The 26,802-nt window shown below is 36.6% G+C and overlaps 1 protein-coding gene across 4 annotated transcripts in view; it reads left to right on the top strand.

Moving 5' to 3' along the window:
* Positions 1-26,802, top strand: part of LOC139697789 (general transcription factor 3C polypeptide 1) — a 71,722-nt gene that overhangs the window by 40,143 nt on the left and 4,777 nt on the right. For all 4 annotated transcript variants that reach the window (XM_071596632.1, XM_071596635.1, XM_071596633.1 and 1 more), the window contains 8 exons: positions 2,046-2,154; positions 10,525-10,733; positions 12,037-12,211; positions 12,302-12,391; positions 18,730-19,331; positions 20,055-20,211; positions 23,290-23,726; positions 25,186-25,381. In XM_071596632.1, coding sequence (XP_071452733.1) covers positions 2,046-2,154; positions 10,525-10,733; positions 12,037-12,211; positions 12,302-12,391; positions 18,730-19,331; positions 20,055-20,211; positions 23,290-23,726; positions 25,186-25,381 — 1,975 coding nt within the window. The remainder of the gene's footprint in view (positions 1-2,045; positions 2,155-10,524; positions 10,734-12,036; positions 12,212-12,301; positions 12,392-18,729; positions 19,332-20,054; positions 20,212-23,289; positions 23,727-25,185; positions 25,382-26,802) is intronic.

Consider the following 26,802-nt stretch of genomic DNA (forward strand, 5'->3'; position numbering starts at 1 on the left):
ACATCTGAGTATGAACCAAAGCCCTACTCAGCAAGTGTGTGACCCACCGATGCAAACAAATGGTAATTGGAAGGAGCCAAGTCTGGTGAGTAAGCCGAATGGGGCAGAACTTCCCAGCTGAGTGTATCAAATGTGTCATGAATCAGTCTTGCCGTATGTGATGGAGCATTACCATGAAGAAAAATGACCATATGTTGCCTCTTGGTATTTTGGTCTAATTTCAAGCAATGGACGGTTCAAATCTAACAATTGTTGTTGGTAGTGTTCAGTATTAACTGTTTCACCAAGTTTTAGCAGCTCATAATGAACCATACCCTTCTAGTCTCACCAAACATAGCATTGTCTTTCTGCAAAAACAATTGGGTCTTGCGGTTGATGTGGATCATGCACCTGGGTCTACCCATGATTTTTTGCACTTGGGATTCTCAAAATAAATCCGCTTTTAATTCCCAGTAATAATGCAATGCAAAAACAACTTCCTTTTGAATCGTGCAAACAAAATTTCACATGTTTTTTGCACTTCTCCATCTGCCTGTAAATCATCTCATCTATTGCCCATCTACCAGTCTTCTGAATCTTTCCTCTCTCGTAGGTGATTGGAAGCAGCTTGTTGACTAACACTCAATTGCTCTGCAAGTTGTTTTTGTGTTTGTGAACCATTTTTGTCCAATGAAGTTTGCAATTCCACATCTTCATTCCTTTATGGCAGTTTTCTGTGTTCTTTGTCTGCAGCATTGAAGTCACCACTTTTGAAATGCTGAAACCATCGTTCACACATCTTGTTATGAAGCGTGTTTACCATAAGCATCTCCCCGTAATTGGCGTGATTCAGCAGCAGTTTTCTTCAAATGCAAACAAAAAATTAATGCTGTCGGCGAATGCTCTTTGTTTGGTGTAAATTTCAACATATTGAACACAGCAATAAGACACTATGCAAACACTTATTCAATGTTTCACTCATGCGTGCCTAACACTTGTTGATGGCACAGCAAAATGCCATGTGTGTCAAGTCTTAATACCACAGAATGCATTTGTGAACCATCTTTTGTGTGAAATCTGCATTTCATACTTGCACACCTGGTAAATATATTTCCCTTTCCATATTTTTTCACCCTCATCGTTCATGTTTTAGTCTCCTGACCATCAACCCCATCAAATGTTGACTTCTACGATATTATGTATACCTACCTTGACCTGGGCGAACTATATCAGTTGCTTGCATAATAAACTACATTCCCAACTATACATGCTATGAAATATGTGCCAGGGATTGTCCACCAATACATTGTTGTCGGTGCATTACGACTATTTTCTCTCAAGCATATGATGTGGAATAATCTCATGGGGTATCTCCAGCCATAGCAACCGTATTTTTAAGCTACAAAAAAGATCTAATGGTTTATTCCATTTGAATGATCAATAATGCCAAAATGAAACATCCAATGTATGAGAAAAGTCTTAGCTCTCACAGGAAAAAGTCCTCACCAAATTATTGCTCCAATAGTTAACACACTACGTAATCACTTGAAATTAACAAGAAAAGGAAGCGCATAAGAGTAAAGTAAGAACATACACATATAAAGTTCATATTACTTGGGTGCTGAATACTTAGCTGATTTTAATTTCATGTATACAATTGTGTAAACAATACCTCAATTGTAAGTACTCTTTCATGCTGTTTCATGATATACTGTTTAATATTTTATGCTTAATTTTTTTGGTTAAATTTATTTTTGACCTACCGCATGTCTTTTTCTGAACCTACATGGTCGATAAAATTTATTCTTTGTAGATTTAATAATAATGCTAAATGAAGTGCAATATGTAATTGAAAATGTTGTCATTTTATTAATTTGGAATAATGATGTCTTTTAGGCTGTCATAAATTAATGTAATCCAATTATAGTTTTTTAAAAAACCTTCAGTAAAAGAGCCACATGTTCCCTTATACCTTTTGATCCAATAAGTTTTGAAGTAATTTCACTATTTGCTTTACTTAAGGTTATTTGTGGTACTCCATTGTAATATATGTTTGAAATTTTTAGGTCAAAATATGACATTGCTTTCCCTCATGTTCTTGAAAGCAAAAGTCGTTTTACTGATGTGACCAGTGTGGATGATATCTACAAAACTGTTCTTCATACTATAATTCATGTAAGTACATTGCACGTATGAGAAGTCAATGCATTCTCAATGGTTCCTATGTTTTATAATTATCATCTGAAAGAGGACTGTGCATTATCAGTTAGTGGATGAGATCGTCGAAATGGCTATCCTGTCTTTCTGTGGGATGGTCTGTTTTGACCTAATCTAGTGATATTTCATTAAAGGAGCAAATGAAACTTTTCTTCGTGTTAATATGAAATTGACTTATTTTATCTTTTCTCACTCCAGATGATTCTTAATAAATTGGATCTTCATTTTACATGGTCATTCAGGTAGTGAAATAATGAATTTATTCTTATTTGACCAAGTTTCCAAACCATACAAAATTAGCTCCATATAGTTTTTGCTGGCCTTTTCAGTGTATCGTTATTTAAGGTGCCTGTTATTATTAACCCCTTCTCTTTGTGAAAGCCTTTGTAACTCATGATATTTCTCATAAACATATAATGTCCTTACTATTTAGCCCACCTTCTTCTAAAACACTTCCTAAATAGGTGAACTGTTCTAATTATTTGCGTTTATGCCCCCCAACTTTCGACATCTACATCTACATAATACCCCGCAAGCCGCCGCAAGGGCGTGTGGTGGGGGGTGTTAGGTCACCAACCGCAAAAAGGAAAAACACCACATGCAAAAAAACAACACGGAAAACCACACCCACAGCAGCGCACACACTCATGCAAAAATCCCTCTATCCAATACTCATGCAAACACATATACCGCAAAACAACTAAAAAAAAAAAACTGCACCCCATGATGCAGCACGAAAGCCATCCTACAACACGGAAGCCAGGACACAACAAGCAAGAAATTGAAACACCGCATGAAAATGTACCACGAAACACTCTACCCCCAAAGAGTCTGTAAAAGGCAGGGAATGCGACCCAACGTTGCAGGTAGCAGGAATTTGCCCCCGCGGAGAGGGACGAGGGATTGAAAGGGAGACTTAAAAACAGATGAACAGAACACGAATGAGGTCATTCGGAAAGAATGGGTTATTATAGCAAAACACATAAGGTTTGTTGTCTCAGGCGTAACTTTGTGGAATTTGCATAACATATTGAAATGTAATGAAATAATTGACTTTGTAATTCCACACACTTTATTTAAAAACACACGACCCAGGTTTCGACGTTGAACGTCATCATCATGATGATGATCATGACCTGATGATGACGTTCAACGTCGAAACCTGGGTCGTGTGTTTTTAAATAAAGTGTGTGGAATTACAAAGTCAATTATTTCATTACATTTCAACACATAAGGTTAGTGGAAGAGCATGCATTTAAATACAACTAATTATTTTTTAGACGCTGAGGGTGGCAAGTGGAATTTTTGCTATCTATAACCCTGCAGTTGCTATCCCGTATTGTCCATGGGAAGAAGGAGTCCTTGAGTCGGCTAGTTCTGGCATCTATTTCCCGAATTTTATATGCATGATCCAAGCGACTAATGTATGTAGGAGTACGAATAATTTGCGAGACCTCGGTGCTGAAACATGCGGATCTAAATTTATTTAATAATTTCAATCTTGCATTGAATCGTCTCTCAGCCAATGATTCCCACCCCAAATCCATGAGCATTTCGGTGACGCTTTGCGTTTTATCGTAGGAATTTTTTACAAAACGGGCTGCCCGGCATTGAACCTTCTCAATTTCCCGAATGAGACCTTTTTCACTCGGATCCCACCCGCTGCATGCGTATTCTAAATGAGGCCTTACAAGAGCGTGGTAACAACGTTCCTTGACCTTCGAGTCACTTTTGCCGACAATGCGTCTAATGAATCCCAATTTTTTATATGCTTGACCGCAGACTTTACGTATGTGAGTCCCCCAAGTTAAGTCTTTTGTGAATGTGACACCTAGGTATTTTACCGTATCAACTACTGCTAGGTCACCTCCAGCTAATTTGTAAGCAAATCCCGTTGATCTTTTAAAGAAATTTACCACTGAACATTTATTATAATTTAGAGTCAATCCCCAGTTAGAACACCATTTAGTAATGCAATCTAAATCCTGCTCTAGAATAAAACGATCCTCATCCCTAGATATCTCCCGATAGATCACCGTGTCATCCGCGAACATCCTAATTTTACTTTTCACTTCGCAGTTCAAATCGTTAACAAAAATCAAGAAAAGCAACGGCCCGATCACACTTCCCTGAGGTACCCCCGACATGACTCGAACGCTGTCGGAACTAGCGCCATCAAGGACTACCCTCTGTTCCCGCTCTGAAAGAAAATCTTTAACCCAACTTATGGCGCCCTTGTTTATACCCGCGACCTTTAATTTATGAATGAGTTTACCATGTGGGACCTTATCAAATGCCTTTTGAAAATCTAAGAAGATGGCATCCACTTGCCTACCTCTCTCACCCGATAAAAGTAAATCATGTGTAAATAATCCTAATTGGGTCTCGCAGGAGCGGGTTTTCCTGAATCCGTGTTGATTGTCACTTAAAAAGTTAATATTGTCAAGGTGTCTCATTATTGAACTGACAATTATGTGCTCTAAGATTTTGCAGCAGATAGAAGTGAAAGATACTACCTTGATCAAAAGGTTCCCGGAATAACCACCTTGTGGCGCTCCCATCGTTCCGATTTGAGTTCTGTTTTTTTTGTTAAATTGGTACATCTGTTGTTGATATTCCCCTTAAAATCTTATTGTCATAACTTGACATTTGCAAAAGTTACGTAGCCAAGAGTACATCTATCTCTGTGTGTGTTGGCGATTTTTTACAATTTCAGAAATGGATTTAAATTTGCAACAACGAACTTATATTAAATTTTGCGTAAAAAATGGATTTAGTGGCGCACGGACGTTGGAAATGTTGGAAAAGTGTTTCGGCAACGATTCTCTGAAAAAAACGGTCGTTTACCAGTGGCACAAGCGGTTCAGAAGTGGTCGTGAGTCAATCGAAGATGATGAACGCAGTGGCAGACCATCGACATCGAAAGTCGGTGAAAAAATTGATAAAGTAAAAGAAATGTTGGTCAATAACCGCAAATTAACCATCAGAGAAATAGCGGAGGACTTGAACATTGCCTATGGATCCGCCCAAGACATTGTGGTTAATGATTTGGGTTTCCGTCGTGTAGCAGCAAAGTTGGTGCCGAAAGACCTCAATTTCATGCAAAAAAGAGACCGTGTTGACGTCGCAAAAGACATGATTTGCGAGGCTGAATCCGATCCCACATTCATCAAAAGGATCATTACTGGAGACGAGACGTGGGTTTATGAGTACGACACGCAATCCAGACATCAGGCAAGTGAATGGCGTTCACCAAATGAGCCGAGACCAAAAAACCACGTCGTTTTCAGTCAAAAAAGAAGGCAATGCTGACGGTTTTCATGGATTACAACGGTTTAGTGCATCATGAATTTTTGCCAGAAGGCCAGACAGTAAACAAAGAGTATTATTTGGGCGTTATGAGACGTTTGCGTGAAGCAATTCGCCGAAAGAGACCAGAAATGTGGGCAGAAAACTCGTGGATTTTGCACCATGATAACGCACCGTCGCACAGTGCTATCATTATTCGTAATTTTTTGACGAAAAATGCAACAAATACCATCCAACAGCCACCGAATTCACCTGATTTGGCTCCCTGTGACTTCTTTCTGTTCAATCGAGTTAAAAAACCATTACGGGGAACGCGTTTTAGCAGCCGAGAGGAAGTAATGGAAAAATCGCAGGAAGCACTGATGGACATACCGAAAACCGACCGTAACTTTTGCAAATGTCAAGTTATGACACTAAGATTTAAAGGGAATATCAACAACAGATGTACCAATTTAACAAAAAAAACAGAACTCAAATCGGAACGATGGGAGCGCCACACGGTGGTTATTCCGGGAACTTTTTGATCAAGGTAGTATAGGTCTGTAATTACTGGGATCCTCCCTGTCACCACTTTTAAAAATAGGCGTTATTTGCGCGGTTTTCCAAATCTTAGGTACTTTGCACTCTGTGAGGGATTTGTTAAATATAAATTCAAGGTACGGGGCAATGTTTGGAGCTAAATGTTTTATCACCCTAGCTGGTATATTTTCGGGACCCGGGGATTTGTTGGGTTTAATCTCATTAAGCAATTTTAGAATTCCTTGTTGGTCCACTGTTATTTTTTCCATGGGTGGAGTATGTATTGTTTCTTGGAGATATGCGGTGGCAACATCATTCGAGAAAACGCTTTGGAAGAATGAATTTAGGATGTTAGCTTTACCCTCGCTGTCTGTATGAATTATATTGCTACAATCCCTTAAGCAAGCCACGGTTTGTTTACTCGCATTTACTTCCCTAACATATGACCAGAAAGCTTTGGGGTCAGTGTCCAAGTGCTCGCAAAGTACTTTGCGTTTAAGTCCAGTAAAGCGCTACGTAATTGTGTTTTGGTTTCAATTTTAGAGGATCTATATGTGTCCCATAATTGTTTATTCTCAAGGGATGATGTGTTCACGCCTGCCCTCTTTACCCTAGAGTGTAGCATTCTCTGCTTTCGAAGGGCTTTTCTAACGTCTTTATTGTACCTCCTGGGGTCGCGATTTGCTTTAACATACGAGGGTCATCCGGAAAGTAGTACCCGTTCGTGAAATAAAGACACAAAAGTAAATATTAACAAACATAAAAAATTTTATTTGAAAGAGGATACTTTAAACTACTTCTCAACATAATCTCCAAGCAAATTAAGGCATTTGTCATAACGTGTGACAAGTTTCTGTATTCCTGCTGCATAGTCCTTCGCCGCCAGCTCATTGAGATACGCGAGGGACCCATCTTGCACAAATTTTTGCATAATGCAGATGGTGTTTAACAATTTCATGAACAATTGTTCGAGAAACATTGGGAAAATGCTCACAGATGTCATCAATTGTGACGCGCCGATCGTTCCTCACGAATTCGTCAACTGAGCTCACCAGTTGGTCTGTAATGACAGACGGTCTCCCCGAACGCTCATCGTCGTGTGTGTTCCCCCTCCCCATGTTGAAGTTGCGACACCACCGCCAAACAGACGACTCGTCCATTACATTGTCTCCATACACCTCCTTTAATTGGCGATGAATATCACATGGGCGAACGTTTCTTGCATTGAGGAATTTAATCACTGCCCTCACTTCACAACTGGCGGCGTTCTCAATTTTTTTAAACATTGTAAACAATCACAGAAACAACACAGGCAATGCTAGCGTCACGCAACTTGGCTCAGAGAAGGCAGACAAGCCACTGAAGCTATCTGACCTCGTCCAGCGGCTACTCGCGTCATCAGCACTTCATGCGGCACGAACGGGTACTACTTTCCGGATGACCCTCGTATTTTATAGGTATGAAATCTACGATTACGAACTTTAATGTGTGTCTTAGCCTTCCTGTTTCTTGAGAATCTCATTAACTTCAATTTCGTGTGATTCATTATCATCCCATATCTATCACACTGTTTCTGTAATGCATTTAAGTAAAGATTGTTTCCCTTTGGCTGACTGGCTAAATAATGCTTGATCATCCGCAAATCTGATTTGAAGACTACTTTCACTTCTACCTTCAGATCTTCCTTAGCCTCTTACTATTTCCTCTGCTTATGTATTGAAAAGAACAGTCGACAATGGACATCCCTGTCTTACTCTACCTAGCACTGCCTATCCTGACTTTCCATTTTATATCCCCCACCTGTGCAGTCTCAAATATGTATAGGTTCCACATAAATTGTCTATCCTTCCAGTCTACTCCTATCTTCTGCAAAATATTATTAATATACATTATATCATTATCCCTGAGCAGCATGGTTTCACTAAAGGAAGATCAACTCTTAATAATCTCTTGGTTTTTCAAAAGTTTATTATAGAAGGAATGAAAAAACCTTGCAAACAGATTTCATATATATTGACTTCAATAAGGCTTTTGATACTGTTAGTCATAAGCTTCTTTTTAGAAAGTTAGATGCATTGGGAATGAGTGGTACCTTACTTGACTGGATGGAAAGTTACTTGACCAACAGAGAAGTTGTAGTAAAAATTAATGCTTCCAAAAGTAAATGTTTCTATCCATCATGAGGCATTCCCCAAGGAACACATCCGGGTCCACTATTATTTTACTTATTTATAAACAATATTGCATCAGACCCAATTCCTTTTCTTTTGTATCCCGATGACTCAAACATTTTTTCAACAGTTCAATCAATTGATGATCACCTTAATCTGCAAAAATGCCTTTATAGGCTTCAACATTGGTGTGAGCACAACTATTTAACTTTAAATTTAAAAAATGCTATTCTGTAACATTCAGCTGGAAAAGGAGTCCACAGCATCATAAATATAAACTAAGCAACTATCCTATAGCCCGATTAACAAATATAAAAAGACCTCGGAGTTATATGTGACTCACAGTTAACATTCAATCAACATTATAAATGAATTCAATCTAAAGCATACAAATCACTTGGATTTATCTTCTGATGCTGTAAAAACTTTAAACATATAGAGCCTCATAAAGTTCTGTTCATCTCATTAGTTAGGTCACTATATGAATACTGCTCTACTGTTTGGTCACCTTACTATAAACTCCATATTCATACAATTGAATGTGTTTAAGGAAATTTGTGCGCCAAATTGCATTCATATTCAATCTTCACAAAGATCTTTATAGTTACCATGAAATTTTATCTCTACTAAATCTTCCCTCCTTGCATAAACGTAGAAAAATTAGTGACATAACTTTTCTTTATAAATTACTGCATAACAAGATTGTTTCCTTAGAACTCCTCCTAAGGGCAATATCTTTCCGAGTACCTTCACATAACACAAGGTATGAAGCACTCTTTGAAATTAGACATCATGCACAAAACTAATCTTACTACTCGTCTATTAGCCATATTATGAGAGATGCCAACAGTTGTGATAACATTGACCTACTCCCTATCTCACCAGGATCCCTTAAAAAATGTGATTAAAAATATCCACAGAATTTTAGAATGCTAATTATTGCTATTTGGATATCCGTAAAGGTCAATATCAACTTTATGTAACTTGTACTCTATTGCATTGTTTTTTTCTTTTATAATTATAGAACCAATGTATGTTTTTTGCCTTTCTTTATATGAAGGCTTATTCCTGTTAAATAAATAAATATTCAGTTTACCTTGTCGGATGCCTCAAAATCTATGAAGCATACAAATACTGCCTGGTTGTGCTCTAAAATGTTCATTTCTACTAATGACCTAATTATTACAGAGGTATCACCTGTGCCATTCCTTTTCTACACCCAAACTCATCTTCTCTAAAGTAATCATTTGCTCTCTTCTTGATCCTTTTGAGCCCAAAAAACTTTTCATTCTGCCAGTTAAGTATAAACCTATAAAGTATTTTCTACTAGCATTTTATATACATGTTTGTTGTTTAAATGACCTCTTATTCCAGAGGTATTTCCCCTCAAAACCTTCGAGTCATGCCTTCATCCCTATCAAACCAGTCCACCCATCCTATTAACCTCCACCAAAATAATCAGACCCACTCATTGCATGTGTTATCTGTTTACTATTGTATCTTGACACATTTAGAATGAATTATATTAAAAGGAATGTATATTGTAACTAGCTGTTTTGTGGAAACAGCGATATCACTTAAGAAGCTCTATTAACAATATCAATATTCCAAAATAGTACTATTTTAAAATGTGAGAAATAATAAATGTTTTCATTCAAATACTTTGCATCAACAAGTACAGTTGTTATCAAAATTTTAGTTCAGCTTGGATGATTAATCTGCCCACTCCCCATCCTTCTATGGACACCCCTGCTTATTCTAATGCATTATTGTAAATTTACATTTCCTTGATGATAACATATGGGTAAATGTACTTTTTATCTCCTTTTTAAAAGGGTACAAGGTATAAGAAATAGTAGAGTCCCCATACAGAGTATCAAACACATCTTTGATTTGCAGAGGCATATTACCTTTCAAAAACAAATATTTAATGACAGCTCGTTGCTCAATTTTTTTTTCATTTTCACAAAAACCTTCACAATAACTCATTAAATGATTTTCAAGCAACAACTGACTGTCCAAAATGGCTGTAGTTTTGGTAAGTGCCTTTTAATTAATGCACAAGCACATTCCCTAGCTTTGGTTGGAGAGTGCTGGCATCTTCACGTTGAGGTCAAAAAATGTTCATATGGCTCACATAGATTTTAATTATGGAGTGGAGCTTAAGGTCTGCTGGCATATTACTCTGCATAGCCATTGTATTGGAATGCAAATATCTTTTATGCATTAATGTTTTAAGAATTAATCTGGTATTTAAAATGTAGTGGCATATTCCCTACATTTTATTATGTAATTGATTTTATATCTCTCCTTATTTACTTCCCTGTAGAGTTCCTTCTGTTGTTCTGCTGACAAAACATCATATGCATATCAACTATTTAAAGTTTACCAGCAGTATCCAGACAGCTTTATCAAAGCATCAATGAGCAAATACAGATCAGATCAAATGATTACTTTGAAAAAGCATTACACCAGTAAAAAATACAAAACTGGTAATTTTGTTCCAATATCATCATGTCCATATCAGCTATCAATGAAGTAAGTATTACAGTTCTTCAGAAAACTTTGTTGTGATTTTCTTCTTAGAAGGGGTGAGTTGATAAACAATATTTCCTGATTCTTGATGCTTCATTCTGATGAACTGATAAGTTGACTTTATTTTGATGGAAGTGGTCAAATTGGAGGGAGAAAAGTGTGCAATAAATAAATACTTGGAGGGATTATAAGAAATATATAATGAAAGGATGTAGTGGTGGTGTAATGGGTGGAGAATAGGGTTTAGAAAAAGTTGGGATGCTAACAGATGGAACCCAACATTTAATCTAATATTGTTAAAGCATCTCAGTATTCTTGATCAATGAAAACTAAATTAATTATGGTTATCACGAAAATCACCAAGTGTAGTTGTGAACTACCTACTTCAACTTTTGTTTTTAAAAACCTTGTAGAACATTGAATCTTAAATACATAGGTTAATTGCTTCAAGATTGAATTAAAATTGCTTTATTATTAGTGATTTAAGAGTACTTTTTAAACCATTGAACTTTGAATAGCAAGTAGTGGCTTGTACTTCTATTGAATTACTGTTTTGGCCTTCACACTTAATTGACCCTCTGATTTATATTGCAACCCCTATCAATCTAAATCTCAATCCGATCCATTCACAATCACAGTGCTTTGTCTCAATAATTTTAAAAGTTAATTAGTGGTTACTTTGTCAATCGATTTACCGGTGTGAAGTGTCACGATGGTGGGCTTTGACACAAAAGGAATGCACAATTGCACCTTCTTATGAGGAGTTATCATGACATCAGAGTTGAAATATCCTGTAACTGTATTCATGGTGCTTTATTTTTTTGCAATGCACGAGATATTTTGCTAATTTTCTGATAAAATCATGCAAATCACCACATGGGATCAATAATTAAAATCAAAGGTGTAATCTAGATACACATTTAGTGGCTGCACATTTAAAAGTTTTATCATCAGATAAAGGTTCACATTTGAGAATATTTCAAGAATTAGTTATTTGAACAAAGTTGCAACACCACCATTCTTAAAAGACCTTGAGCGACAAGTAAGATACCATTCAAAAACAGTCATTTCACCAATATTCATAGTGCATAAAAATCTTGTTTTCAATTATGCAAAGCAGCTTAATGCTGTAAAAGGTTGTTTATTATATTCTGTGCATATCTTTATGTGTAGATATTAAGTGTTTATGGATTAGTGAAAGGTTAGCTGAACCAGGCCTACATTTGTGGAATTTTAAGGCTTGGTCCAAATGATTATATCTTAAAGTATAGAGTGGTCTAATGATTTTTTTTCTTCAAAATTTCAGCTATGCCTATCTGTTCCAAACAGAGTATCAATTTGAAATATTTCATCAAGCCTTCAAAATAATGCGGGAGCTGGAAAATCAACTGCCTGCCTGCACTGAAAATGAAAAAGTTGAAATCTTAACAAATGATGGGGGGACAGCAGCCCTGTTGATTGAATATTTCTGCAGAGATATGGTTAAAAGAATTCCCACAAGCTTATGTCAGTTCATATAGTCTCAGATTGTTATCATGCACTCATTTTGAAATAATATTATCCCATTCCAGATTATTCTTCAAGCTGGTATACCAGATCAAATCATCATTCTAGATCCAGTTTTTGCTAGTAAAAAAGATACATATGATGGAATTTTAAAGGTAAACTTGTGCAATATTCATATTTAGCAAAACAAGTTTGTTTTGCTCCACTTCAGAACTTAGTGCCCTCTAATGATTTGAATGTTATGATGATAACAATAATGCATTTGGTTTGCCCAAATACCATATTACATAAATACCAGGTGGCTAGTGTATGCACATGATATAAGGCATGTCAAAAAGGAGTAAAATGCATGTAGGCTCAATTGAAATACAAAATATGGTAATGAATAAGAAATACTTAGTTTTTCCACACAAACTTTATTTTTACGACCGGGTTTCGACGAGGATCGTCATCATCAGGTAATTATTTCAGAAATATACACACATATATATACCCTTGCAATGCTGAACATATGAGGTGAAGGAGTAAGGGACAGAGTTATTGGTCAGTATGGCTAGGGGGGGGAGGGATTACGGGGTATAATTTGGTCGGAGAGTGGGTGGGGACGGTTAGTCCTTTGGGCAGGCAGGTAGAAAGAGGAAGGAGAACGGGGGGGGGGGTCCCCCTTGTTCTCGGGGCTGTTGGAGGGAAACGGTTGATGTGGGAGTGAAAGGTCGAGGAGAGGAGATCTGAAGGTGTATAATACGTCGTTAACTATTTTGCACTTGGTCCTTTCACTCTTGATGATTTCCATCTGTTCGAGCGCGTCCATCCGGGGTCCTTTTCTTTCCACATGCATAATTTCCAGCTTAAAATCACTGGAATGTCCGTTATCCAAAAGATGTTTTGAAAATTGGGACGCACCATTCTTGTTTCTGAAGGAAGCTTGGTGTTCCTTGAGCCTTTCCTTGAATTTCCTTCCCGTTTGCCCCACGTAAACGGCTGAGCACTCACAGGAGAGTTTGTATACTCCACTCTTCTCTAGATCTGGGATTTTTTCCTTCCCGTTGGTTATTAAGTTTTTTAAATTTGTTTTATTGTAAAAAGCGGGTATGAATCTATCCCTTGGTATCCTACTGGTGACTTTCAGGGACAGCTTTCCTAAAAAAAGGAATCTTTGCCATTTGGCCGTGTTGTCTCTTTCGGGGGCGGTGCTATAGATTAATTTTACAGCCCTTTTCTCCATTTTCTTTTTGTACAATTTATCTACTAACTGAGTTCGGTAACCGTTATTGTGGGCAATGCATTTAATTATTTGGAGTTCTTTGTTTACATTTTCCTGGGTCATGGGGATGTTTAGCAACCGATGTAGCATCGAATGGAAGGCCGCCAATTTCTGAGGGAAAGGATGTCTGGACTTTGCGTGTATGATTTGATCGGTTTGGGTGTCCTTCCTGAAAATGGAGAAATCTAATTTTCGGTTCCTGCTAGAAATTGTTATATCAAGGAAGTTAAGGACTCCGTGGGTTTCCTTCTCCATGGTGAATTTGATTGATTTATTTCGGGAGTTTAGAAATTGTAGGAAGCTGTCTAGTTGTCTATGCGAGCCTGTCCACACACACAAAATGTCATCCACATAGCGATACCAACATAACACATTTTTCAGCAGGGAATTCCCTGACGAGAACAGTTCACTTTCAATATAGTCCATGTAAATGTCTGCTAGTAATGGTGAAAGAGGTGATCCCATGGCTAAACCGTTGGGCTGCTCGAAATATTTACCATTGAACTTAAAGTAATTTTGTGAGACACAAGTATTTATCATTGCACATACTTCACTGACTATCGGGAAGGGGACAGTCTTTCTCAAAAGCAGTTCTTCTGCCAGAGTCATGGCTTGCTTGGTGGGAACACTAGGGAACAAGTTGCTGACGTCGAAGGAGACTAGAATGCATTTTGGGGGAATGGTCACCTTGGATAATTGCTTAGTCAGGTCTGAGGAGTTCCTCACACCATATTTCGGGGAAAACTTGGAAAGGTCCCTGAATATGTTATTGAGTTTCTTAGCCAGAAGGTGGTTAGGGGCCGTTACATTCGACACTACCGGTCTGATTGGAACATTAGGTTTTCATAAAAGGACTTTCATAAAAGAAAATAACATCCGAGTGTTAAAAAGTGATCCCACAGTGAAGTTCCAAAAAGAGTGTAAAAGTTCTATAAAATGTGGTTCCACATTGTTTACCATACACGAAATGCAAAAGTTATTCCAACTAAATCCCTCAGCGCCTCGGTTTTTTGGACTTCCAAAAATACACAAACCTAATGTTCCAATCAGACCGGTAGTGTCGAATGTAACGGCCCCTAACCACCTTCTGGCTAAGAAACTCAATAACATATTCAGGGACCTTTCCAAGTTTTCCCCGAAATATGGTGTGAGGAACTCCTCAGACCTGACTAAGCAATTATCCAAGGTGACCATCCCCCCAAAATGCATTCTAGTCTCCTTCGACGTCAGCAACTTGTTCCCTAGTGTTCCCACCAAGCAAGCCATGACTCTGGCAGAAGAACTGCTTTTGAGAAAGACTGTCCCCTTCCCGATAGTCAGTGAAGTATGTGCAATGATAAATACTTGTGTCTCACAAAATTACTTTAAGTTCAATGGTAAATATTTCGAGCAGCCCAACGGTTTAGCCATGGGATCACCTCTTTCACCATTACTAGCAGACATTTACATGGACTATATTGAAAGTGAACTGTTCTCGTCAGGGAATTCCCTGCTGAAAAATGTGTTATGTTGGTATCGCTATGTGGATGACATTTTGTGTGTGTGGACAGGCTCGCATAGACAACTAGACAGCTTCCTACAATTTCTAAACTCCCGAAATAAATCAATCAAATTCACCATGGAGAAGGAAACCCACGGAGTCCTTAACTTCCTTGATATAACAATTTCTAGCAGGAACCGAAAATTAGATTTCTCCATTTTCAGGAAGGACACCCAAACCGATCAAATCATACACGCAAAGTCCAGACATCCTTTCCCTCAGAAATTGGCGGCCTTCCATTCGATGCTACATCGGTTGCTAAACATCCCCATGACCCAGGAAAATGTAAACAAAGAACTCCAAATAATTAAATGCATTGCCCACAATAACGGTTACCGAACTCAGTTAGTAGATAAATTGTACAAAAAGAAAATGGAGAAAAGGGCTGTAAAATTAATCTATAGCACCGCCCCCGAAAGAGACAACACGGCCAAATGGCAAAGATTCCTTTTTTTAGGAAAGCTGTCCCTGAAAGTCACCAGTAGGATACCAAGGGATAGATTCATACCCGCTTTTTACAATAAAACAAATTTAAAAAACTTAATAACCAACGGGAAGGAAAAAATCCCAGATCTAGAGAAGAGTGGAGTATACAAACTCTCCTGTGAGTGCTCAGCCGTTTACGTGGGGCAAACGGGAAGGAAATTCAAGGAAAGGCTCAAGGAACACCAAGCTTCCTTCAGAAACAAGAATGGTGCGTCCCAATTTTCAAAACATCTTTTGGATAACGGACATTCCAGTGATTTTAAGCTGGAAATTATGCATGTGGAAAGAAAAGGACCCCGGATGGACGCGCTCGAACAGATGGAAATCATCAAGAGTGAAAGGACCAAGTGCAAAATAGTTAACGACGTATTATACACCTTCAGATCTCCTCTCCTCGACCTTTCACTCCCACATCAACCGTTTCCCTCCAACAGCCCCGAGAACAAGGGGGACCCCCCCCCCGTTCTCCTTCCTCTTTCTACCTGCCTGCCCAAAGGACTAACCGTCCCCACCCACTCTCCGACCAAATTACACCCCGTAATCCCTCCCCCCCCTAGCCATACTGACCAATAACTCTGTCCCTTACTCCTTCACCTCATATGTTCAGCATTGCAAGGGTATATATATGTGTGTATATTTCTGAAATAATTACCTGATGATGACGATCCTCGTCGAAACCCGGTCGTAAAAATAAAGTTTGTGTGGAAAAACTAAGTATTTCTTATTCATTATGAATCGTTTCCACAAAGTGACGGCAGATACTATACAGTACAAAATATGGTGATGACAGTTACATTAAATGTAGCACACACATTAAATGTTACATACTCACAAATATCCATTAAAAATCACAGAGCATTAATATAAAGTAGACTAAAAGCATTGCTATAAACTATAAGTAGGGACTCAAATTAACATCTAACATCTATTAACTCTACATCAATTTCCTTATTACCATAATAAAAGGATAAGCTTTCCATACTAAGTTGTCTTTAAATCATATTTGTTGGTGGCATATATTTAATGAACTCTCAGAGAGAGGTTAGAATGCTTCATATTTTACACTAGATACAAACAGATATATTATTAGACTGTTACAATTGTATATATCTGAGACTGTTAATGAAAACTAATTTCTGCATTTTGTGAAAGATGGGAACAAAAGGATATGGATAGCTAGTTGTTGTATCAGCCAAGGAATTATATTTACCATGACTTATCCATTATGAGATATATCCACATTTCTACTAGCAGATTTTGGAAATTTTCTTTGTGTACCTTGCTTACAGTCTTCTCACTTGAAACCACTCCCCTTTCCTAATACCATGTTTATATAGGTAGTAACTTTCCCATTCATTGTTTAGAAAAGAATGGGAAGGCTCAGGGCTTCAGGAACTTGGCTTATGAAACACACATACTTAATGTTTCAGGGACTGATTGTATATTCTCTTTTTCATTCTCAATTCTTCCTTTGATTTTTGCTACAATAGCTCAATGGACAAAGGGGATGTTTTTATAAAGAATAAGGTCTATGAAATAGAAAGGGAAATGATGTCCATAAAATCCATATTCATCATGCAGTTATGAGGGAGAGATCAATGAATAGGGGAGACCTAATTCTGTATACTTAACTTCTTCTTTGCTAGTTGGTAGGTTTCTCCGTTTATGCTCTATCTTACATGACTGTGGCTTAGTTGTGGTACAAAAGGGTATCAGCTGTCCTATGTGATCAATATGGAAGCAATCTAGTCTATATTTCATGAGGTGTTGAAAGGGTAAGGGTTTAATTGGATAGATGCCTTAGGTGAAAGTTAGCTGTGGCCTCCTCATCATTGGATGGTGCATCCTTGTGTTGGATCTGGGTCACATTGTAACTTGTAGCTAGAATCGCAGGAGGGCAGACTGCCAATGAAGGAAGAAAGGTGCTGGGAAGGGAAAAATGTAAACCTACCAAGTACAGAGCCAGCACCAAGAACCAGGGACAGATATCCAAAAATAATATACTGCTACAAAGATGACCAGCAGCTGAAAATTAAGGTTTGCAGTCAAAAAATTGAATAACCAAAAGAGCAACAGTTAAAATCCTGGGTCAGCTTCAAAAATCCAAAGACCTCTAGCCTGTTAATCACAGTTTTGAACATGACACAGAATTCAGGGTATCAATACAAAATGTAGTGCCATAATCAACCAGGATTTTCAGTATTTTTCTTTGTATCATTTTTCTTCTGTGAAGTAATAATTAATGAAGAAAATTTATTGGCCTTTCAAGCATCCCATAATATTCAAGCTACTGTTATTTTTGATGGCATGTGGTGTACACTGTTCAAGGTGTCAGATCATGATGAAGAGGAGGTTTAAAATTGAAATTTGATTAATGTAGATAGGAGGAGCTGGGTGGTTACTGGTGTTTATTAGTTTGATTCAGCCAAGTTATCTTATGTTTTCAAAGTAATGATCTGTCTAACCAACCTTTGTTTGGTAATCACATATCAATGAGTTAATATTAGATAAAGTAATAGTTTTAGGCATGACATATGTAAGCAACGTATATTCAAAGAAATGACACATGAACTTTTCAACATTTTGCGGAAAAGTACCATGTCTGTCACTTTGAATATACATAATTGCTTCCTTAAAGTTATGCCCAAAACTAATAGTTAATACAATTTTAAGTTATTGATATGTGATTACAACAAAGGTGAACTTAATTGATAAAAAATATGAAAAAGTATAATGTTTCTCACTTCTTGTAATATTTGATACTCCAAAAATGTTCTAACAGTAAAAATGTTTCAAGTTTAAATATTGGCTAATGAATGAAACGTGGATTTGCCTAAACAGCATATTCTCCAATTTAGTGGATGCCCATTTGCCTGCAGCTCCTTTAAATAAACAACATGTAAACAACATTTTCATTATTACTGAAACTATAAGTGAAAATCTACTTTCAAATGGGTTGTATTGCTGTAAAATTTACAGCCTTTACTATTATGGGTGGTAATGTTTAATTATTCATGGAATTTACAGTAACCAGTTTTGAAATTGCTACATTTCTAATGGACCAGAAGTTAATAGTTGTTAAAATGGAATTCATTGTAGTATTTTAAAAAATTATTTTTTAAAAAATATTTACTTGACACCATTGAACATAGATCTTCGCTTGTCTTAGGTTTTAGCTTATTAATTTCTGTAATTCTTTGTAGAGATTTCGTCAGCACCTAGAAGCTGCTTATAAGGATAAAACTGGATTAGACATCCCATTCAATCCATTAGTTGGTTGCAGTAAGAAGAGGAGACCAAGCGAAGTGCTTGACAAGGATAACCCTGTAAAAAGAATCAAAGTGGATGAGTGTTTAGATTCTACAGGGGCTTTGAACTTGTTGGAGGTGCCCCAGTCAGTGAAACAGGATGGGGCACGTGCTGAAGTCTCACAGCCTTTAATTAATGATGATGGGATACCCGTGGGGGCATCAGATTGTCAGGATGTTAGCAAGGACAGTGGGGAAGCTGAGAGCAGTGAGGTGAATGACAAAAGCACCAAAGGCTCTTCTGCTCCAAGTGAAGAAAATCAAGTGGAGCATAGGCTTCTAACCAACAATGCAGTCTGTGCTGCTTCTCGAATAGCACTGTTCATGATGAGGAAGGAATTGACTGACTCACCCATGATCGACTCACATCATGCACATGACTTTTTTGTTGTCAATGCATGTGACATTTACTGTACAGTGACTGATGTGGATGCCTTGTTGACACCTACCAAAATTCAGTCAGAACTCATGGAGAATGTTCTTATGCAGTTGAAAAGGTAATTTTACAAATATTTTAATACAGGGGCTGCTCTAACAGTGGAAGCATGGAGGATTTAGCCAATCTCAACTTTTATATTACAACTATGTACATAATCTCATCACTTTGTGACTCAATCCATTGAAAAAATCCTCCAAGCCATCATGAAGCTAAATTTTAAAGATGATAAGTTTGTATATTAACTTTATGCAAATGTATTCCTGATTAACTACTTTGTAACAATTTGTTTTGAATTACTTATGACATTTATTATTTATATTCAAAAGAGTGGCAGAATTATAATGACATCATTTGATCAGATTTCAATATAGGCACCCTTGTAATGGGATTGTGATGAGTAAGATCTAGTCAAGAACACGCTCACTTAAAATCATGTGGTACTGTCACATTCCTTGAGTACTGATGTCATTATTGACCATGTTAATTCATAAAAAGGGAAAAAGGAAGGGAATGAGATTATTCAACCTAAATTGACTACTGACCTGCACCCATAGCAGTACAGTCATAAGAATTCCCTTGAACTGGTTGATGAGTGTGAGAAAGTTAAGTGGTGATTAGAATGGTACAGCACTCAATTCTTGATTAAATGTACATATTTACGTATTTCTTTTTGTTCTTTGGTGGTATGATGCCTAGAACTCCTGAAGTATGAGCTGCCTCTGTCCATATAACACAATCCTCCCATTACCAGTATTCATGATGCTTTATTTATGTCTTTCAGTTCAGCAATTTTGCCTGATGGCTACACACCATTCCTTGACCTTCGCAAGAAGTATTTAGAACAAGGTGCCAGTGCTTTGGATTGGAAATATGCTGGCGAAATAATAAACTATGTAGGCCATGCCAAAGAAGTGGGGGTTACCGTCAAAGAACTGAGGGTAGGTGTTTGCTTGTAAATTCCCAATATGTTGTTATGTTTAGGCTTAAACTTTTGAGTGCCTAAGTCTCTGAGAGCAACGCTGACAAATTATCCCAAAAATGCCAGTATCGCTCTAGGTGATTTTTTTCTTAGTGGCTGTAAACATAAATAGCGATGGAAAAATCATAATTTTAATGCTTTATTTTTTTTGTATGTCATTTCATAAGTTTTGTTAACTTTTTGTCATATTGGTCCATTTTTCTAATTTTTGCACTTACAGGTACCTGTATACATCCATTTGTACTTACATGCATACATACGTACAGCTGTATTAATTCTGCTATGATTTTTCTTTAATTTTAAATGGTCCTTTTAAATTTTATGTACCATTACAATAATCATGGAAACTCTGTGCAGTTTGCATGATAAGGAAGCTTTTGCTAATGGACATTTTTGTAACTGCTTGGTATATTTTAAGAATTTTTCCCAGTCTCTCCGCAGAGTTTTGCTCTCAATGCAAAAATAAATCTTTGAGACATTTGACACCCTTATCTGGGGAGATAGAAACCTTAGTATTATGGATATTATGTAGTGCAGGACCACTTCTTACAATGAGCCAGTCTTTCCCATGAAGGGATATTGCTTCCCTCCAAATGCAAAGTGCTGCATCTTAGATCAAGTTTTCCGGTGATGGAATCACAAAGCATCCTTGAAGCATTTAACCTCCTTATATGGGGAGATAAGGACCTGATATCCTCTGACAATGAGTCAGACTCTCCAAATAAGGGGGAGGGGGCATTACGACATTCTGCCCCCTTGTGTGCCGTAAACACGATGAAAGTTGTCTACTCTCTTTGCATCGGAGCAATATAATAATTTTGCTCTAATTTATTTTTTGTTTAATTATTTCAAAATACAATGCTTACAAAGGATAATATGTTTACTCTAACGTTTAAAATTTTCAGCAAATTATTAGAAATAGTATTGTTTTTAAATGGCACTCAAAGGGTTACGCTAATTCTCAATTTAGTCATTAAGAGGTTGCTATAATTTTGCACTTCAGATAGCAGCATGCTTCAAGAAAATCATCTGAGTACTTGAGAGAGTGTAAATAATATTTGCTCAATCCAAATTTTAACCATAAAATTTATATGAACTAACCTCTATCATTGGACATGATGTTATTACAAGTGTATTTTTGTGATATATTTGGGTTGATTTTGTGCTAACAATTGGAATCTTAGTGACTGCTTTCATTAAAAAAGTCCGATTTCAAGTTTATTTCATGATTTAAAAATAGCTGGTTTATATCTTGGGCTTCCACCAAAGAGAAAATTGAATTCCTGAGACAATTGTGAAATTTTCTCTGTGTAAAAATTAATTACCTTGCCATTATCACTTCTACTTACAATTAGTAATGCATTGTTGCCAGAGTTGCATATAGGGCTCATCCTTAAATTATGTTAAGCCATGTTCACCTTTTTTTACCTTTCACCTTTTGTATGGGTACATTAGATACAAACCAACCTCCCTGTCCATCTATCATAAGTTAATCATTAGCACCATTGTCAATGTATCAAATTGACATATTTTCTCTTAAAAAATTGTAAACCACATTTAGAGTTGACTTGAGTGTTTTTCACCATGATTATATACTAATCACCTCAAGTACATGCTTGCACTGAAAATAAGTACACTACCATGAGTAGTCACAAGTTATCATATCAGAAAATACACTGGAACCTCTTAATATGACCATGATTCATTCCGCGGCCTCTCTCATGAAACGAAACACACGTTTGGTGAATCATTTTTTCCATATAAAGTTATGTAAAATACAATGATGCATTCCTTGCTGAAAAAAATAAATTTTGTGTAAGGTTTATTTAAAGAAAATCACATAGACAGTATTTAGGATCTTGGTACATCTTCACCTTTTCTTCAATCGTGGAATAAAACCAGAAATATGAATTTGATTTGTAGAAAACAAAAAATTCAAAATTATTAGTTCATTTATGATGCATTCATAATTAATTTTTACAATAAACCTGTCGAGAGACAGTTGTTTTTACTGACTTCAAATTTTTTGGAAAATGCAATATGGCATTATCATTACATAAATTTTGACTGTCTTCTTGTAGCCTTTTCTTTGGGCACATTTTTAAAACGGTTCATTTAATATTATTAAACTGTGCAATATAAGTCACAAATAACATGCCTGAACACAAGTTTGGACAGATGTGCGTTGACTGGCGACACTACGATGCTGATGGAAGTGGTACTAAACACAAACGAAAGCAGCTGGAGCAATCACTCCAGGAATCCCCCTCTCTTCATCACTCATTTTGCAAAATGTTGCTCGCTTAGCGAGTTATTCTTGGGTACAATATTTTTGCTCATTATGTGACTCACTTGGAACAATTATTTGAAAACTATTTTAACAGATTGATAATTGCATAAAATTTTTGAAGTGACTGTTTTATTAGTGAGCATTTGCACAATGTGTGTGGTAAAGGATAATTAATATTCTTTCTTTGTGAGCAATGCCTGATATAATGCAATATTAAACTTGATGAAATGGTCTCGCTGAACCCATAAATCAGTCAGGAAACAATGAAATGGCACAACCCTCTACCCCCAAAAGCCTTAAGTAATTTAAGATCAATCCCATAACCCAGTTGTTTTTTATTCTCCTTTATTAATAGCTTTCCATTCATTCTGTATGAAAATATAAAGACACTGCATGTAAAACTCAGTTTTACAGTACCATAATGTACATATGTCTCTCATACATTATGAAATCGCATGGCATCCTGAACATAGCAGTTACCAATGAGCTGAATTTACTGATAAGTTATACAATATCCCATAAAATCAATGAAGAAGCACCAGTGCTGGTGCATGAAAAATATATATGCAATATATGGTATCACATTTTTACCAATATTTCTTAATAACTGTCATTTAAACAGCTTAACAAATGATTGTAATGATGATCTTAGCAACTTTATCAAATTAGTAATAAAACCAACCTTTTCGGAGCTCTTCTTGATTCATGCATGATGTTGAAATGTACATAACTTTTTACTTATTTCAGGAGAAATTTGGTAATAACTCAGGATCAGTATCTTTGGTGCAGCATCTCAGTATAATCGCCAATGAGAGAGTATTTATTCGTGCAGGTGTCAATTGTATGAGGTATGTTCACTATGAGTACATAAAACCTTGGGTTGTACAGTCCAACAAGTTACTACGGTTGCAAAGGGAAAACATTCACCCCACGGAAGTTAAATTAATGAACTTGGGACGGGGAGCAAAATCTCCCAAGAAGCCAACTTTAGATACGGATGGAGAGACAACTGAGAAGGCTCAGACTGCTGCAGTGGAAGAACAGCCGACTAACTCATCAGCTAAGAGTGCTTCTGAAGGTGATCCAATGTCTCCACCCACACCTAAGAGATCTAAAGGGCGCATGGCAAAGTCTACTGATCATTTTGCAGAGAACTTGCCTGACGTGGAAGATCAGGATTTAAAGTAAGATTTATTTTCAACCCCGGGACCCATTTATTAAAGCAATGACTCAGTTTACTAGTTCTTGTAATTTTCACTCATGGTGTTGGCTGATAGTAATATTTATCGCAGCACTTTTTCTTTGTTTAAAGTACTAAATGTCATAATTTTAAAATGTAAGACTATATTCGAGGCATATGTTATCAGGAGACTTTTTAATCAACTTGTGGCTTTGAGAAATGGGCCTTTGGTATCGTGCAAAGGCTTTGCAGTTGGATATCCAATATTGTGGCATAATGCATTAGAATAATTTTGAACATAGTAAATGCTTGTCTGCTTGATCACATATCCCCTCCACTTGGTATGATTACGAAAGGTGCGTGAAACTATAAAAATCTGTGAATGAGTTTCAATGAATGGTTTCAAACTTGATTATTGCCGGCTAAAAAATCATATTTCATGAGCATCATGAATATTTATTTTTAAAAGTTGTCATCATTGACTGTTTTACACATAGTAAACAAACATGCAATCATTTACAAGTGTTCCTGATGATAGTGCTTTCAAATCCGCATGCAGAGGAAGAGCTCAGCTCCCTGTGTAGTTACGTGACTTTATTAAATATGAAAAAGAAAGGATTATATAGGAATATCATGATATCTATATCCCATTATTTCTATGGAATTATTTCCTGTGTAACCATTTATCAGAAGTCTAAATTAATGGAAAAAAAGAATAGTCTGTTAAGGTAATGCAATAGTTTTGACTAAGTGTCTTCTATTTTATCGCTGACATTGTAAGCACCGTCCTCATCCTGTCATCATCACCTTATAAAAATAACGCTACAAAATAAATCATTGTGTTTGACCCAAAAGAGCAGTGCAGTATTTGTCACATGCACAAGTAAAATTACAATTATTATTGAAATAAAGTCACTTGAAAGCTCTGTAGAAAAAATCATTAAGAAATAACCAAAATTTTGTGAACTGCATTACTTTTATTTGACCACTTCACTCTGCCATTTTCTAATTCCCCATTTTCTTTCAAACTCCTACCATTGGACTCCTCATCTAACACCTGTTGACCCATTCACATTGTCGGCAATGTGAAGTGTCTTTTCTTGAAAGGGCACAGTTTTGCTTAAAAGAAAGTAGTGAGAGCTTTTTTGATGTGCACAAAATGTTAAAGATGAACATTTTTGACTCTATTCTGTTTCCAACATAAAGAAAAGAGTCATGTTTGAATCAACCAATATTCTTTGAGGTTATGTGGCTTTTTCCTAAAAATGCATATACTTGAAGAGTTCCTTCTGACTATCCCCAGAATAAAATATAAAAATTTTCTTTGGACTATGGCTGTTTCTGCATTTTTGATTTCTGAATTAGGGGCACTCAGCTGTACTTCCTATATTTAATTAAAGGAAATACGCAGTACTTAATCAGCTTGTCCACCATTACTTAAGTCTTTTTTATGCTATTTGTAGTTCTTCAGAAAACAGAATCAAGGTTTTGATCAAGCCATGGATACGAGTGGATGGTTCATTGAACCGGCGTGTCCTTGATCGATTTTTGGGAGCTGTGCTTGGCCATATTTTACTTTATCCTGGAATTACCCTCGAGGACATTGGGGAAAGATTCATTCCAGCATTGCAGCCATGCCACACACGGGAGTTAGTGGAGGTACAGTAATGCCATTCAAGAGCTTACCTTTTTCATTGTTTTCTCTTTAAATTACGATATATTATCAAACTGTGCTTTGCCCTCAAAATGCCATTCAGTGTGGGAATCTTTAGAAGGGTGCAAAACTTCATCATTTCCGGGTGAATTACTCTGTATTCCAATGATTCAAATCATATCCATGAAAGTTTATTGCTGAAATTAGGATTACTTGCAAACTTCCTTGCATGTCTAGAGACAATTTGTGTTGATTAATATGATTTGAGGCTCTTATTTTGTGAAACTGAAAAAGACCTATATTTTTTGTGTGAAAAAATACTAAATTTATTTATTCATTGACAATTTGTATAATTGGTTTTTCATACTTCAATAATATCCATCATAAGCGTTTTTGGTGCATGATTAGGAATGTTTCCACCGAGATTTGTTATTAATAATAGGTAACTAGAAATAGCCAAGTGTTAGTATGTCTACTTACCAGTATGTTTATCCTAATTCAATCCTCACCATTGTGAATTTGTTTATTTTTTCCTTGTAATTTTTGATAATTTAGTGTATGTCACTAAAGAAATGTAATTTAAAAGTTTTTGGGATCATTTTTCCTTGTTTTGTGTTTGTAAACCTATTTCAAGATTCTTTACCTGGTGCATTTAGATAGTTATATCTTTTCATATTATTTTATCCTCAAACCTTTTTGATGTTTCCATTATGAAAATACAAAATTTACATGTCAATACAAGCATGTTACCCTGAGATTTGGGGAATGTTACCTTTTGTTTTCATTTTATGTACTCAGTTTGTGCAATAGCCTTTGCAATAAAATTAGACACATTATAAGCAAAAGAGGAGGTTCTAGGCATATGTTTGGAGAGGAGATGGGATTGCTGGGAGGAATCATAAGGAGGTTGGAAAGATGGATGCAAAGCATATTGATAGGCAGTGGGATGTTGAAGACTGATAGAGGGGAGATATTAGGCAAATGAGGAAGGGGCAGGAATAGAATAGGGATATTGGATGGTATGAAGGGAGAAAGGAATTATATGGAGATGAAGAGGGGCTTGTTGTAAAGAAGGATGTTGGGTTGTGTTGTGTTAGGAGAGGCAAGATAATTATTTTGTAGTTGTGTCCATCCAAAACCTACTAAAACCGTTAGATTACTTTTATAATTACAAAAGTCACAAATGCATCTCAATATTCTTGAGAACACCAAGTTTTTACCTCAATTTGTCCTCACAAGGACAATTTGTTCAAAAGTAAGCTTTTGAAACCGAAAATATCTAATGTCTTACAAGTGAATGGGATAATAATGACAATTGAAGTGTCTTTTTCCAATGCATCAATAATAAGATGGGTAAGAGGGCAAGTGATTTTAGGGGATGATCAGCTTGGTTTCAGCCAAGGAAGAAGCATGCATGATGACATAG

The sequence above is a fragment of the Hetaerina americana genome, unplaced genomic scaffold (assembly GCF_022747635.1).
Source record: "Hetaerina americana unplaced genomic scaffold, ioHetAmer1.1.p SCAF_8, whole genome shotgun sequence".
Taxonomy (NCBI): Eukaryota; Metazoa; Arthropoda; class Insecta; order Odonata; family Calopterygidae; genus Hetaerina; species Hetaerina americana.